This window comes from Mytilus californianus, unplaced genomic scaffold, assembly GCF_021869535.1.
Source record: "Mytilus californianus isolate M0D057914Y unplaced genomic scaffold, xbMytCali1.0.p SCAF_3, whole genome shotgun sequence".
NCBI lineage: Eukaryota > Metazoa > Mollusca > Bivalvia > Mytilida > Mytilidae > Mytilus > Mytilus californianus.
The window spans coordinates 15,837,372-15,852,047 of NW_026262679.1; the positions used below are offsets into that span (position 1 = coordinate 15,837,372).

The 14,676-nt window shown below is 31.4% G+C and overlaps 1 protein-coding gene across 1 annotated transcript; it reads right to left on the minus strand.

Annotated features, from left to right (window-relative positions):
- Positions 1-5,400: 5,400 nt before the first annotated feature.
- On the minus strand, positions 5,401-14,448 carry LOC127733994 (toll-like receptor 4). The gene is made up of 2 exons (XM_052243488.1): positions 14,080-14,448; positions 5,401-10,437 (listed from the first exon to the last, which is right to left on the minus strand). Exons 1-2 carry the CDS (start codon positions 14,123-14,125, stop codon positions 7,928-7,930), a joined length of 2,556 nt encoding a protein of 851 aa, XP_052099448.1. The 5' UTR covers positions 14,126-14,448; the 3' UTR covers positions 5,401-7,927.
- Positions 14,449-14,676: the final 228 nt, after the last annotated feature.

The following is a 14,676-nucleotide window of genomic DNA, read 5'->3' on the forward strand; positions in this document are numbered from 1 at the left end:
ATGATTTTTTATGCTTAATGTTTTTTTCATTCGATCTAATTATGGATTCCCTGATTCTGGGGTCAGAGGTTTGTCTAATTTGTCAAATCCGATTAAATTTCAGTAAATAAAAGACCTACTCCAGGTTTATAAGTTTGGGTTATGATGAGTAGACAAAAGAGATCTTTTTTTGTGAAATAAGGTCGTCTTATGTATGTTAGATAATTCTACAATGTTAAATAACAATGAAAACTATACCGAAAGATTCGTAATATACAGGAAAAGTTTCATATGACTGCACAAGCTTAATACCAGACTTGATAGAAGGTCTGTAAAAATACGAGATATATAAATTGTTCCATTGGTAAAAGGTATGACTACAGTTTATTTCTTTATTCCATATATGGCAGTGGTTTACTATTTTTGTTTTCGAAAGCGGTAGTTGTAACAAGTTTTTAGTGGATATTTTAAGTATCACGGAATATGTACAAGTGTTTGAAATATTACTTAGGATACATAAAATTAACTAATTAATTAATTAATTAATTAATTTACATTATTCGTTTGGCAACAAAGCGACCATTGTTTTTTTTTAAGAAAAGTTCAATAATGAAAGCCAGTGTGTATGAGAGAAAAAATTGAACTCCATATACACATATTTGAAATTTTTTTAAGTTCACAGTGTGGTAAAATTAAGCCATGCATAGTCCATAAACTCTTTAGCTATAGGGTACAAATACAAAAACAACTGTTCACGCCAGTCTAATTCCTGAAGAAAAATGGCGAGGGTAGTTGTCCGTACTGATCTCGGGTCGTATAAACCCGTTTTACTCTATATGGAAACTTTTGATTTGTTTTGATTATTTGTCGTTGTTCTTTCTGTTTGTTTTCTTCTTTTTGGTATTTTTTTTTTCACAATTGTGAAATTATGAAATACAAAATTACAACTCTTATCATACATTTTGAACCCACATTGAAATAGTCTCTATAGACTCTACTTATTTGATCTGTATTATAATTGTTCAGTATTACTTATGAAAATGACAAATAAATCAAATGAAAATACAAGACAATCAGGCAAATGGATAATACTTCGATTGCAAAAAATTAATTGATATTGTTTTGAAGCATTTTCTGATTCAAATCAAACCCGTGCGTGACGTCTCAATTAAATTATGGCCAAATTTGCAACCTCAACGACCGCAGATATCAAATTTGATACTACTGTTGGTGTTACTTGCTAGGAAATTTTAAAAAAAATCATTCTAAAAATATATCAATATGTTTTTATACACTCTTTATTAGTGAAGCGGTTGATTTTGTAGAACATTTTTGCTTTACAATATCAACATGACTTGCTTTTGAACGCGGCTTATAGGTCCGCTTCGAAATACAAAAAATTGTTCTGAGTTTTCCTATTTAATAAAATTGAAATAATTTATTCAAGTCATGCTTTATGCTCATTTTAACATCCATACTAATTTTATTTATAAACCTATATATGTATATGTATAGATAGAAAATTCTAATATGACGTTCTTCAAACGTTTTGAGTAAACACTCGTGGTAAAATACGAATGTATTGTATCAGCTGACCAGTCTACTATTTATCTCTCAAACGTGTTTTTTATACTTCTGAACTATTTCTAATGGTACAATAATTATTTCTTTTTGTCTAGTATAGAATTATTACCATAATAACACTTTTATTCTTTTGTCTTATTTGTCATTCTTATTTATTTGTATTTCAATTATGAAATCGCCAATAAAATAATGAAAATACATACCTCATAAATTTACTTACTTCTTCTTAATGATCTGCTCCAAATACCTATTATTACTAAAACAATTAGATAGAAATGTGTAAGGAAAATTACCTTTGTATCGTTCAAAATATTTAAAGTTCTTTCATTATTTATTATCTCCCCTTAAAGCATGTTTGTACATGTACTCGACATGCGGGTTTTGGGAAGGGTTGTTAATAATCTGCACTTTATATTTGTGTCTCAATTTTTGTCTTTTAAAACATTGCCGACCCTGTTAGCCTTTCAGCAGTTTAATTTACAATAAATTATTGTTATTTATTGAGTAATTGATTTATTTTTGGATATTTATTTGAAAGTTTACGGGAAAACAATACAGAAAGGTTAGTATAATTTCAGGTTTAAAATAAAATTGCATCTGTTAAAAGGAATGTTTCAGGTATATTAATATTGCAATAATAAACATGTATTTTTATAAAATACCAAAACATTTTTTATTCACTAAGCAGTAAAAAAGCATTTAAATTTGTGAACGATCTTTGTCTTCTCGTTGTCAATTAGCGATGGCTTAATGCACGTCTGTAATACTTAAGGAACGATTTTTCCGGTTGTTAGGGAAAACGGGTGGCTAAAACTGAAAGACATATAGCATTTTTCGTGCAGGTTGTTCTCGTTGGTCTCGCATAGAAACTGTTACAAACATAAATATTTAGAGCGTTTTTCTACAAATGCATTTGGTACGCTCTTTTAAGAAATCAAGTAATCCCAACCTTAGAATATTTCAGTATCCTTAACGTCACAAACGATCAAACTAGGGGCGTATCCAGTTTTGTTTTACCGCGGTTTATTCTGCTACTCTCCTACTTCATTTGTATTCCATCTATCAAGAATTATTGATACCTTATATTATTAGTGTTGTCTCCTTTTGCATCTTCTCAGTTTGTACAACTTTTATAGACTGGAGGGAACATTCAATGTCCATGATATGGTTTTTGAATGGTCTTAGATAATCACAAACGAACGTTTTTCAAATCAAGAGAATATTTTATAAACTAAAATTAAGTAGAAAAAAGAATGACTTGGCTGTATTGAGAAATATCGATTTAAGATAAAATGAAAACAACACTTTAAATTGCATGCGTCCAAAGCGCTGTTCTGGATTTATCATTCATCAAGAATAACTTTAACGATGCCAATTTTATTACACCAGATGCGCATATTAATAATAAACGTCTCATCAGTGATGCTCGAAGCCAAAATATTTGAAAATCCAAAGCGTATTCAAAGCCGAAGATTTTAAAGCAAAAAATATATATAAACCGACACAGTTGAAGAACTATATGACCAAATGAACCCCAAAAATATCCAAATCAATCTAAGGTCAACGTTGCCGGAGGAATTTAAAAACTTACCTTCCTTATAATTTCTATAGAATTTTAGACAGGTTTGTTATAAATCATAACAGTACCAAAGTACTGACTACTATGCTGATGATACCATCGGGGACTGATAGTCCACCAGCAACAGTATCGACCAAGTGCTGTAAAATTTAAAACGAAACTTTATAATGTTCATGTGGGCAAAGCGCTTTTCTGGATTAAACTTCATCAAGAACGCTCAAACCCAAATATTCGAAAGCCAAGGATGTGTAAGAACAGTTGAAGAGCGTCATGACCAAAAGGACCTAAACAAAATAGCCGAATCAATCTTAGGTCAACTTTGCCTGAGGGAGTTGACACCTTATAAGAACAAGGAGATGTTCTATGATTGTCAATGAGACAACTATCCCTATAAGTTAAAATGAAGTGGATGTAAGTAATTTAAGACAACAATACGGTTTTCAACAATGAGAAAAACCCATACTGCATAGTCGGCTATAAAAGGCCCCGATATGAAAAATATGAAACAATTCAATTGAGAAAACAAACGGCCTAATTTATAACAAAACAATATATAAACAACAAATATGACAGACATGAACCAACGATAACCATTGACCTACAGGCTCCAGACTTGGAACAGGCACATAAAGAATGTGGCGGGGTTAAACATGTTTAAGAGCGCTCAACTCTCCCCTAACCTGGGACAGTGGTGTAACAACACAACATAAGAACAACCTATGAAAATCAGTAGAAAAAGGCTGAACTCATCAGATTGATACAAAGCAGAAAACATCAAACAAAAACACAGACAGGATATTTTCAAGTGTCCTTTATACCCACGCTCGTGTGTTTACATTTTTAGTGTATAACATAAATTGTACAATTTCAATAGGTTGATTCTGTAAAGTTAATCTATGTCGCTCAAGATCGGGAATTCCTCGTAGCTGACGTTACTTTTTGTTATGTATCGTGTCACTCTCCCTATATGATACATCGGATTTATCGTTCACATTCGGATCCATTCACACGTGGTGGTGTTTTTATATTATACAGTCCGCACATCAAAATGGACGTCCCTTTTTAGATGGGTTATATTTACTGAGAAGTCCATGGGTTGCCTTTATTTAGTGCTAGTACCATTAAGTTGGAACTTGTTTTTTTTTATCTTTTTGTTATCATTAGTTGTTTTTGTATGTAGTGCAACTCTCATGAGACTAGCCTTTCCTATTTTACCATTTTGTAATGCTTTTGTCGCTGTGCCTAGTTAGAGAGTTGCATAACTGTAAGGTATTGTTTTTGCGCACTGTTGAAAGCTATACGGTGATCTGCATTTCACATCCTTGTTTTTGATGAATTTTTTTCTTCATTGAAAAATATTGGCAACTACTCGTCGAATCAAATTGCTTGATTTTCCTTTCTTATTTGCATAATTCATACTTTTCCGTATAATTATTATTTAAGTAAATATGTATGGCTCTTCGTTGTATCATTACCATTATATTATAAACAATATGTGCAAGCTTTGTTGGAAAACCATTTTGTGTCACAAATTTAAACAGTTCTTGTAATTAGTTTTCACAATCCTTCTATTAAAAGGATTGGTTTTAAAAAATAGTTTTCAAAAACAAGAAACTATCATTTAAATTTTTGAAAACACCTTGATCACAGTACAACACAATTAAATAATACTGTGCTCATCCATGCAGTTACCTTGTACACACAAAAAAAAGTATGTAATATAAAACTTTGTTACAAAAATTCAAGCTATTTGATTTGACGAAGAGTTGTAAATACAGTCAAGAGAAACAAAGAATATGATGTCACACAAATTATGATGGCGATCATTTTGTTAACGTTCTTGAGGAACCTGAACCTTTTCTTCATGAATTGAAGCCTTGTGATAGTCTGGCGAATTGAGTGGTTGGGGTTTGCTTCTTGCTGCCTCAGTACAACAAGGCTATATCGCGGCGAATGTCTGAAGGAAATACACCACATTTGTCTATACTTTAATATATTTACATAGCATTTGTTTCATTTAAAATTAAAAAACCGTTTCCCAACATAATTCTTACAATTGATTTTTAATGCCTATGTGCTAGATTATCTATGGACCACAAATATATATACATTGTGTATTTTGATAAATTAACATACTTTTTAGTTTTATTGTGAGATATATTTTTTTTAAATAATGTAGAACGCAAAATGCCACTCAACTAGCAATGCCTGCCTTTGGTCAATTCATTTTGTCATTTTAACTTCAAGAAAAAGATAAATTTGTATCTCAATACAGACCTTTATTAACCCATAAGGGTCGAGCAATAACAAATAAAATACATACATACAAGAATACAACAAATAAACAATTAACTTGATACACAAGTGTCAGTTTAGATTGACTACGGTAAATATACATCCCTATACCAGCAGGTATTTTTTTCATTCAGAAGTCTAGTTCCTAATTCGTCGTGTTTGCCGCTACGTTTATAAACTAAATATCTGGAAAATCATTGTCACAAACTGAACAAATATCGCAGCTATGACACTAGCAAATTTACATGACATAAAGTTAGTAGATGAACTCCTCTAAACGCCTTGAAACAAGTCGTCAGCAAAAATCAAATATCAATAGAGAAATTATAAGATTACTCGAGTTGTGAATGTGTTCTGAATTAGATAGTGAATGGAAATGCATATACTATGAAATTAATGAATATAGGTTATACTAGTGATATGTTTAGGGAATTGTAATGACATATATTTAAGACATTAGATTACACAGCACAGTAAGATGAAATATTTTGATGACGAATGATCCTAGTGTATGCAAAAAAGAGGCGAAAGATACCAAAGTGATATTCAAATGTACGTATAGTTCAAAATCAATAAAATTAAAAATTTGCGTTTCATCGATATTTTATGCAACCTATAATATGCCCCTCTGTACATCAAACCAAAAAGGATCTGAAACTATTGAAGGCCATTTTTTCCTAAATCTTGGAAATATCAATAAATCAAACATCAGTGAAGTAAAAATATTATTTAGCAGTTGCTCTGCTTACAGAAAATATAAATCCGCTCACAATACTTTAACACCTTATAGTATATTTCAAAACGTAACATCATAAACGTAAATCACCGGGAATGGTCAATCTATTGCCCATATGATGTCAGTGCAAGTAAAAACTGTTTGTGTTCAATATCATATCAGCTAGCATAGCCGCCATGCCCTAGATATATATCAATGTTGAGCGACACGCTACACTGATCTTCATATATAGCTCGCTTTCAAAAATGCGTCGATTGTAAAATTGTTCTGCTGAATGGAATACTCTTTTTTTCTGCTAGAACATTGTGTAAATCTTTGTACAAATATTGTACGCTTGCAATAACATATATAAATATCTTTATTATATGTTTTAATTTTTTTTTAAATATGTATGACGTCATTTTAAATTCTCTTACGTCATAATGGATTCTCTAGCTAGCATGAATATTTTGTGCCATCCTGATCTATGTAGCAACTAGGCTAGCTATACGCTCAGCAGTGAAAAACTGCGAAACCCAACGTAGCAGCTACGATATTGAGCGCGCCTCTGGTTAGCTGTTGAGATAGTGGTTCTATATAGATTCCAAAATATAAGAATACATTATTTACAATCAACGTCAGTCGTTATAGATTGAACTATCTATAACAAAGTGTCATAATACATTCTACGATACTGAGCGTGCAAAAGAAATGTTCAAAAAGTAAAATAACAAAAATACCAAACTCCAAGGAAAATTCAAAATGGAAAGTCCTTTATCAAATGGCAAAATCAAAAGCTTAAACAATTCAAACGAAAACAACTATCATATGCCTGACTTGGTACAGGCATTTTCTGATTGTGGATTAAACCTGGTTTTATACTAGCTAAACCTCTCATTTGTATGACAGTCGCATACTTCTAGACTTGTTTGCATATCTTAATAATATGGCTTTCTAATCTTTTTTCTTCAATCAAACGTACTTTCCTTCCGTACTTCAGTGCAGATGTGTTAGGGATAACCAACAAGAGAACAGATGAATTTGACGCATACTTATTCATATTTACTAATTGATAAGACTCATCACCTCGTTTGTACTTTCATGAGCAACACGACGGATACAAGGACGGAACAAATCAACAATAACAACAAAAGGTAGGTCATGCTAGCAGGGGTCGTCCGGATTGAATGGGCCGATAGAAAATTTGGAATGACACTTGAAAATGAAGATACATTGGATAGGGACAAAACATTAACCTTACGTACTGATCCTTTATTGAGTTGTTGCAAGGATTCTCCACGTGAAGAGTTCGGATGTAAGTTCGCCATTCTAAATATACAGGGCTGCGAATTAATACATCCCGCACAACCAAAATGACGCCCCATTTTGGCAAGGGATTTACTGCTGATCGCCGTCGAAAAACGATCAAGAGATATAACCATATTGCTTTACCCTACTTAACCCATGGGGTTACAAGAGTAGACATTAAGCAGAAGATTTTTACCAAATTAATCATGGACGTTCAATTTATCTCCGAGTTTTTTTCGAGTTGTTGAGCACAGTATTTTCGGAAATGATGTTTTGAAATCATCAAAGGAAAGTAGATTTGATTAAAGAGAGAAAGAAATTAGGAAGCATGTAAACAAGTCCAGAACTATGCACATAGAAGTTGATAATTCAAATTTTCACTGGATTTTCTTTCTTTTCTTTCTTTCTTGTTAACTATTTCAATGTTCGTATCCTTAGAAAGTCAAACAATCCATTTTCATTCTGTATCAGTACGACAGAACCTTTTTCATTTTTTCCCAAAATACTGTGTTGCCATATTCATCATTAGGATACTCAATGTAAGACTGATCTTGTACAAGTTCTAGAATGTGTAGAGGTAGCTGCCCAGGTCGAATTTGTTCCAGGAAAATCATAAATAAAATATTTTCTTTATCTCTAGAATAGATACTTTCCATTCTTGCCATGTTGTATTCGAACATGCACCAGTACGATTCTAGAAAGTGACATGACATAACAAGTATTACTTTACGACTAACATGAATAGATGAAGTAATATTAGCCGCAATATCGTTTCCTGGAATAAAGTCCCTTTTATGGATGCATAGTTTTAGTCCTCCTTCTCTTTCAAGTTTATGTAGAAGATTATTGTGGACAAACTTTGAGTCATTTTCTTCGTAGGAAATGAAGGCATCGTATTCATATTCATGAGTATCGGTATGGATTGGCGTTTTTATATTTCCTTGGTATTTATTTTTGAATATATAGTATAAATAGCGTATTTTCCACCTGTGTCTATATATCAAACCCCAGAAAATTATTGAACTAAAAAATGCCATGAGTATAACAATTCCTATGATCAGAGCAGTATATGATGAACATTCCATTTTAAGTACATCGTATATAAATTGTGCTTCACCCATGTTAACTATCGTTCTATTTTTAAGATAGCAGCTTGTTAAATGTAAATTGACAAGATGTGTATGATATATTGAAACCCATTGAACGAAGTCAAGGTTGTCGCAATCGCATCGAAAATTATTTTCACTGATGTCAACTTTTAGTTTCCCATTCTGATTCAATTTATCTTTCAGCTGATCACGGAAACTATTAGGTAGAGATGACAGTCTGTTGTTTGATATATCACAGTATATCAAGTGATCCATATGACTTATATCAAATGTGATATCATCTAACATGTTGTTACTTATATTCAACTTGCGTAGCAATCTCTGCTGTTTGAAAAACATCCATGGAAGCAGTTGGATTCTATTAAACGATAAGTTAATAACTTCAAGCTTCTCAACAGTTCGTAGTATTGCGCCATAAGTATCTTTTGGCAAGACAAATCCAAGTAGATTATTTTGAACGTAAAGATATTTCAAATTTCGAGCTCTCATGAAAAAGTTATTTGATACGTTTGTACAAAAATTGTTCGACATATCTAAGTACTCAATGTAGTTGAACGACACCACTGGTCCATTCCAAGAGTGAAATATATTAAAGCTAGCGTCAATATATTTCACTTTATTGCTTGAAATAAGAAGAAGAGGAATTTCAAATCGTAAACTACAACCTCTGTAAATAACCTTTGTCATATTTGGAGGGACCGATATATAAGGTGGAATTGTGTTCTGTTCTTGTGCAAACGAATGCAAGTATCGTTTATGCCCGTCGCGTGATCGAATACACTGTTCTTCAACAAAATCACATATTTCTGGTTTTTCGATAGGATATTGTGGTCTAAACATATTTGATGCATTCACAAAGTATATAGAGGTATTGAGAACATCTTTAATATATCCTCCCAAAGAAAATTGATTGTACGCCGCGAAAACGTTTCGCATCGTTTTTGGTAAATACAAAAGCGCTCCAGGTTCAACAAGTTGGATTCTATTGCCTTCAATGAATAAAGTTTCTAGGGTTGTATTTTTGAGATTCTGAAAATGTTTAATTGTTATTTCCGTATTTAGTTCGAAAGCTTGATGAATTTTGTTTATGTTCAATGTTTTAATTGATGTATAAGGCAGATCGTTGGTAATATTTTCTAGGCCCGAAAACTTCAAACATCGGTTTAACGACACATCCAGATAGATTAGATTGCTTAATTTGCGAAATGTCCCTTTATAAATATAATTAATAGAGCATGCCGAAATATTTATTGTTTCAAGTTGTGGTAAAAGTTTGAACACTTCTGCTGTTAGCGTTTTAACATTACAAATACCAGTCAAACCAGATACATCCATATTCTTGAGTTTCGGCATGCTCCAAAAACTTCTAGTCAAATTGTTCGGTTGTCGAAAGTCTAATTTGGCTGTTATAAGCGAAATTCCCGTGAAGTTCAAACCAAATGAGTCATACGGGTTCATTTTAAAGTTAAGTTCAAGCAAGCTCTTCAATATATTCAAAGCATTATCATGTACATCTGATATATGATTGTTATTTAGAAGTAGTCTTTTAAGACTCAATAGTCCCGAAAATGATCGTCGACGTAATTTAGAAATAAGGTTGTGTGATAAGTCTAACAATTCAAGTCGATTGTTGTTATGGAAAACGTCATCCGATACTTTTTTGATCATATTTCCACTGAGGTTTATTTCAGTTAAATTTTTTGGTAATGCAGGAATTTCTGTTATATTTCTGTTAGAACAATCCAATTTTTGTGACAAGTGTGTACATTTACGTAGTGGGTCTACTGGGCATAATTTGCTAGAAACCACAATCGTACAACTTTGAACAAGCCATATAAGTGTTAAGTTTTTCATCAGTCCGGAACTCTCTGTAAAATAATAATAATGGTAATATAAAATGAAATGAGCAATACATATCAGTAGATACTGGAGCATATGACCAAACATATTAATTTTCTCTCATATGGTTTTCAGTTTCTTTTGATTAAAAGCCTATGCGCACGAGTAAGACAACAAAGGAATTTTTGACGACGGCGCTGCTAATAACGTGACGGCATAATGAGTAAGCTAGGAATCACATAAAATGATGGAATAAATAAAAATAATCTATAAACGACTTTCTTAAACACTTGTTACTGATGTTCTTTATATACCTTCACATGCCAAAATTGTGTTGATTTATCATTAAGGCTTGTAGGATTTTAGAATAAGTTATTTTTATTTAAAATCATATGAAACTTTAATTTTAAAACACAAGTTGAATATGTTTTATAACCTCTCGTTAGAACTTCGCCCTCCGCACAACGCAAGTGCGAGGAAAAACCCGTGATGCAAGAATGTACATAAACGTGCACTGGAACGTACATGTGTAAATAGTAATAGCTGGTTCTTTAAAAAAAACCAAATACACCACATCATTTAACAACTGTTACGGAAAAGTTTAATTAACAAATTGGAATGCATGGGACATAAATAAAAAAAAAATATCATGGCTCTTATCAATTCACCGATTTTTCACGTGCTCATCTTGCTCTGTATTGATTGTTTATCAATGCCACGATCTGGTAAACCTCGGCAACAAACCCGAAAGTTGATTAGCTTGCGATCAACAATCACTGAATGAAATATTATTTGTCCATAATACGTTATAAATTTGTAAAATATTTTTTTTTAAACTTAGTTTAGTATATATGCCTGCATTGGTTCAATAATTTCGATAATGTTATAATTACAAGAAACTCGTTTCAGGAATAAATTACCTTAGCTGAATCTGGCAAATATTTTTGGAATATTGGGTCCTCAATGCTCTTCTACTTCGTACTTTATTTGGCCTTTTAAATATTTTTGTTTAAGAGTCATTGATGAGTCCTTTGTAGACGAAATGCGCGTTTGGCGTGAAAAATTTAAATCCTGGTATCTATGATGATATAAATAAGAAGATATCGTATGAGTGCCAATGAGACAACTATCCATCCAAGTCACAATGTGTAAAAAGTAAACAATTGAGTTTATTCATATGACTTTAAGCGATCGATCATTACAACAAAAACATTTTTTGAAATAGATTATTGGCTTATCTTATAATTTGACCCTTTGTTCGTACTTTTATTGTTGGCAAAGTCTTTCATTCATATGTACAACGATTTTTATGAAAATGCAGAAAAGTATCAAGATGGTAACGATGATAAATATTTTTAAAATTTAATCTACGTAAAAAAGTGACAATTGATCTGTATTAAAGAATGCGAAGAATTGATACTGATTATTAAAGAAATGTTGATTACCTATACGGAAATATGTTAACGCAAATTTATATCAGTAACGTATGAAGTAGATTTTTACATGTATTTCTAATTTTTGACTGACCTACACAGTCGGTAATATAGTTCAATATACCTTTTTTTATAATAGTTTAATATTGTTTTGTATTATATGTCTTCACTGGCTACAATTCATCGCGTGGAAGAAAATAGTTTTAGCCTTATCTTATCATTTCTAATAATCTTTTTGATAAATTAGTACAACCAGTTTTAACTTATTACTCAAAGATATCCTCTATGGATAGATATTTAACACGATACAGAGCTAAGATCAGAGCCGATCGAAATAAAAAAAAAGTTTAATCAAATTTTGTTTATTGATAAAACTCCATTGAAAAGGTTCGCATTATTTTTTTGGCTTTGCAACAGAAAAACAGCTTCATACATAGCAGTCCGAGCAGAACTAGGCAGAATCCCCCTTGAACATCTTATTTTTTCACAGTCTCTATCTTACTTAGCAAGACTGAATTCTGAAAAATATAAATCCTTTACTTAAAGAAGTGTTTATATTGTCAAAACTGCTTGACTCGCATGGTACTTATTATTGATATACATATGCCAAGAATATTTCACCAAACCCAGACCTTTTAGATAAAGTTTTTAACTGTAGGGACTTGAATGAAGTAAACTCTTTTAAGCCCTTGATTAAAAATGAATTTACAGAATAATATAAAAATATCTTATAAAATAGAATATATAGCTATGATGAAAATAGTAACCTGTCACTTTATAAAACAAAATTGAACTTAGCTTGTATAGATAATTTTATTCAGCTTCCAATGACTTTTCTTTAAAAAAAACCTTCATTTAGTTCAGATTTAGTGACCATAATTTAGAAATAGAAAAAGCTCGCTATCGTAAAATTCCAAGAACGGATAGACTTTTTAAACTGTACCACTTGCTGGAGGATGAAAAACACTTCCTCATTGAATGTAAAATTAACAAAAATCTACTTGATAATCTATTTGAAAATTGTTTACCAACTCATAATTTTATGTCTCTCACCGAAGAACAAAAATAAAAGAAATGCTAACCCCCTCTATTATTGAACATGTTGAACATATTGCCTCCTTTATAAAACAGTCATAAGAACTGAGGGTAAAAGTCTTATATTTTTTTCCTTGTGTTCAAAGAAATGCTATTTATTTGCTATATTACGTTATATGACAATAAAGATATTTAATTTTCTATTTATCAATACATTATTAAATGAGGTCAAATTTGTATATCAACATAGCTCTTTTTTTTCATTGTTTGTAAAAGTCTACTATAAAATTTGAAACCCATTTATTCTATATCAATAATCTTAAAAGAAAAAATCAGATAGATTATAAATGTGCTTTATATTGTAGCTTCTTTTTGTCTGTTCAATTTCAGGTAAAATGAATCTAAATAACAAACCGTTAGTGCAACGGTTACCTGCAACGGTTGCTTTAAGTGTCAGACCACCAATTCACCCACTCCAATTTAGAACACATGTAAAAGTCGCCCTTTCTTGACCAAAAATAGTGCTTTTGGTGTCATTGTTTACTTAAACTTACCAACAAATTTACAAAAATGAAACTTTTGATGAAATAGAAATATATTTAGACCATTTTGAGCCAAAATTTACTTGTCCGTGAGTTTGCATTAAAAATTGAGGACTAATGCGCTCCATAGTATACTTATTTAAGATTTCCAGAAAACCAGGGGTTATTTTAAGAAGTAGTCGCCTTCCGAACAGTCGTTTTTCACTACAAGACTTTAAACATTGATTAAAAATTGGCACGTAGAAAGGTGATACATGTACAATTTAGGATATAGCTGGTTTTTATAGAGTTAAATTTAAGGTAAATTATTAAGAAAGCTGTGAAAATTAAAAAAAAATGATTGATAAGATAAGGAATTGGTGGTCTGACACTTTAATGGGACGAACCGGGTTTCGTTATTGTATCTTTTACTTACTTTATCATTATACAATATTCATAAAGCGCATTATCAAATAAAAATTACTCTAAGCGCATTATCAAATAAAAATTACTCTAAGCGCTTTATCCAATAAAACATTTTGATAAACATAGTGAATTAACAGACTAAAATATGGTACAAAAGATAAAATAAAAAGGGGCAAAATGACATTTAATAAAATCATATAAATGAAATATCGTTAAAACTGAAATTAAAAATAGAAAGAAAGTATCATTTACCTACCAGGTCTTCTCCAAAGTGATTTTGATAACTGTTTGTGGACATTCATTACTTCGTGTGAAAGCTAACTGTTCTTTAAACGCAGATGACAATAAAGACAGATGTATCTTCCTTATATGACAGACTGGAATGTAAGATATTTCAACCAGGAATATTCGCCTTTTTTAACATACATAAACAATTTGATCTTTTTCTTCGTCACTGATACTGTACTTCCTACAATGCAAAAATTAACACATTTTGTTAATAACTTCAACAACGGAATATATTTAGTTATCGAAAAATTTTAATTGTTCATCATATTATATTTCCTTGTTTTTTCTCATTATCTTAAATAATATCCGGTATAAACAGACTGAGATTGTTCGAACGCAACACTACAACCAAGTGCATTTCAATACATAGTACAAAACTATCACAATCATCTTCAATTTCAAGTGTTTGTCTAGCCTTGAAGTGCTGGATTATTGCACAGGTTATGGCTCATTGTCCGACATATTTCCTACATCATTTGGTTTTTAAAACCGTAAAGTCAGCAAATAAAAGGCCAGACATTGAAAATGTGAAACATTCAAACGAGAAAACTAACGGCCTTATTTA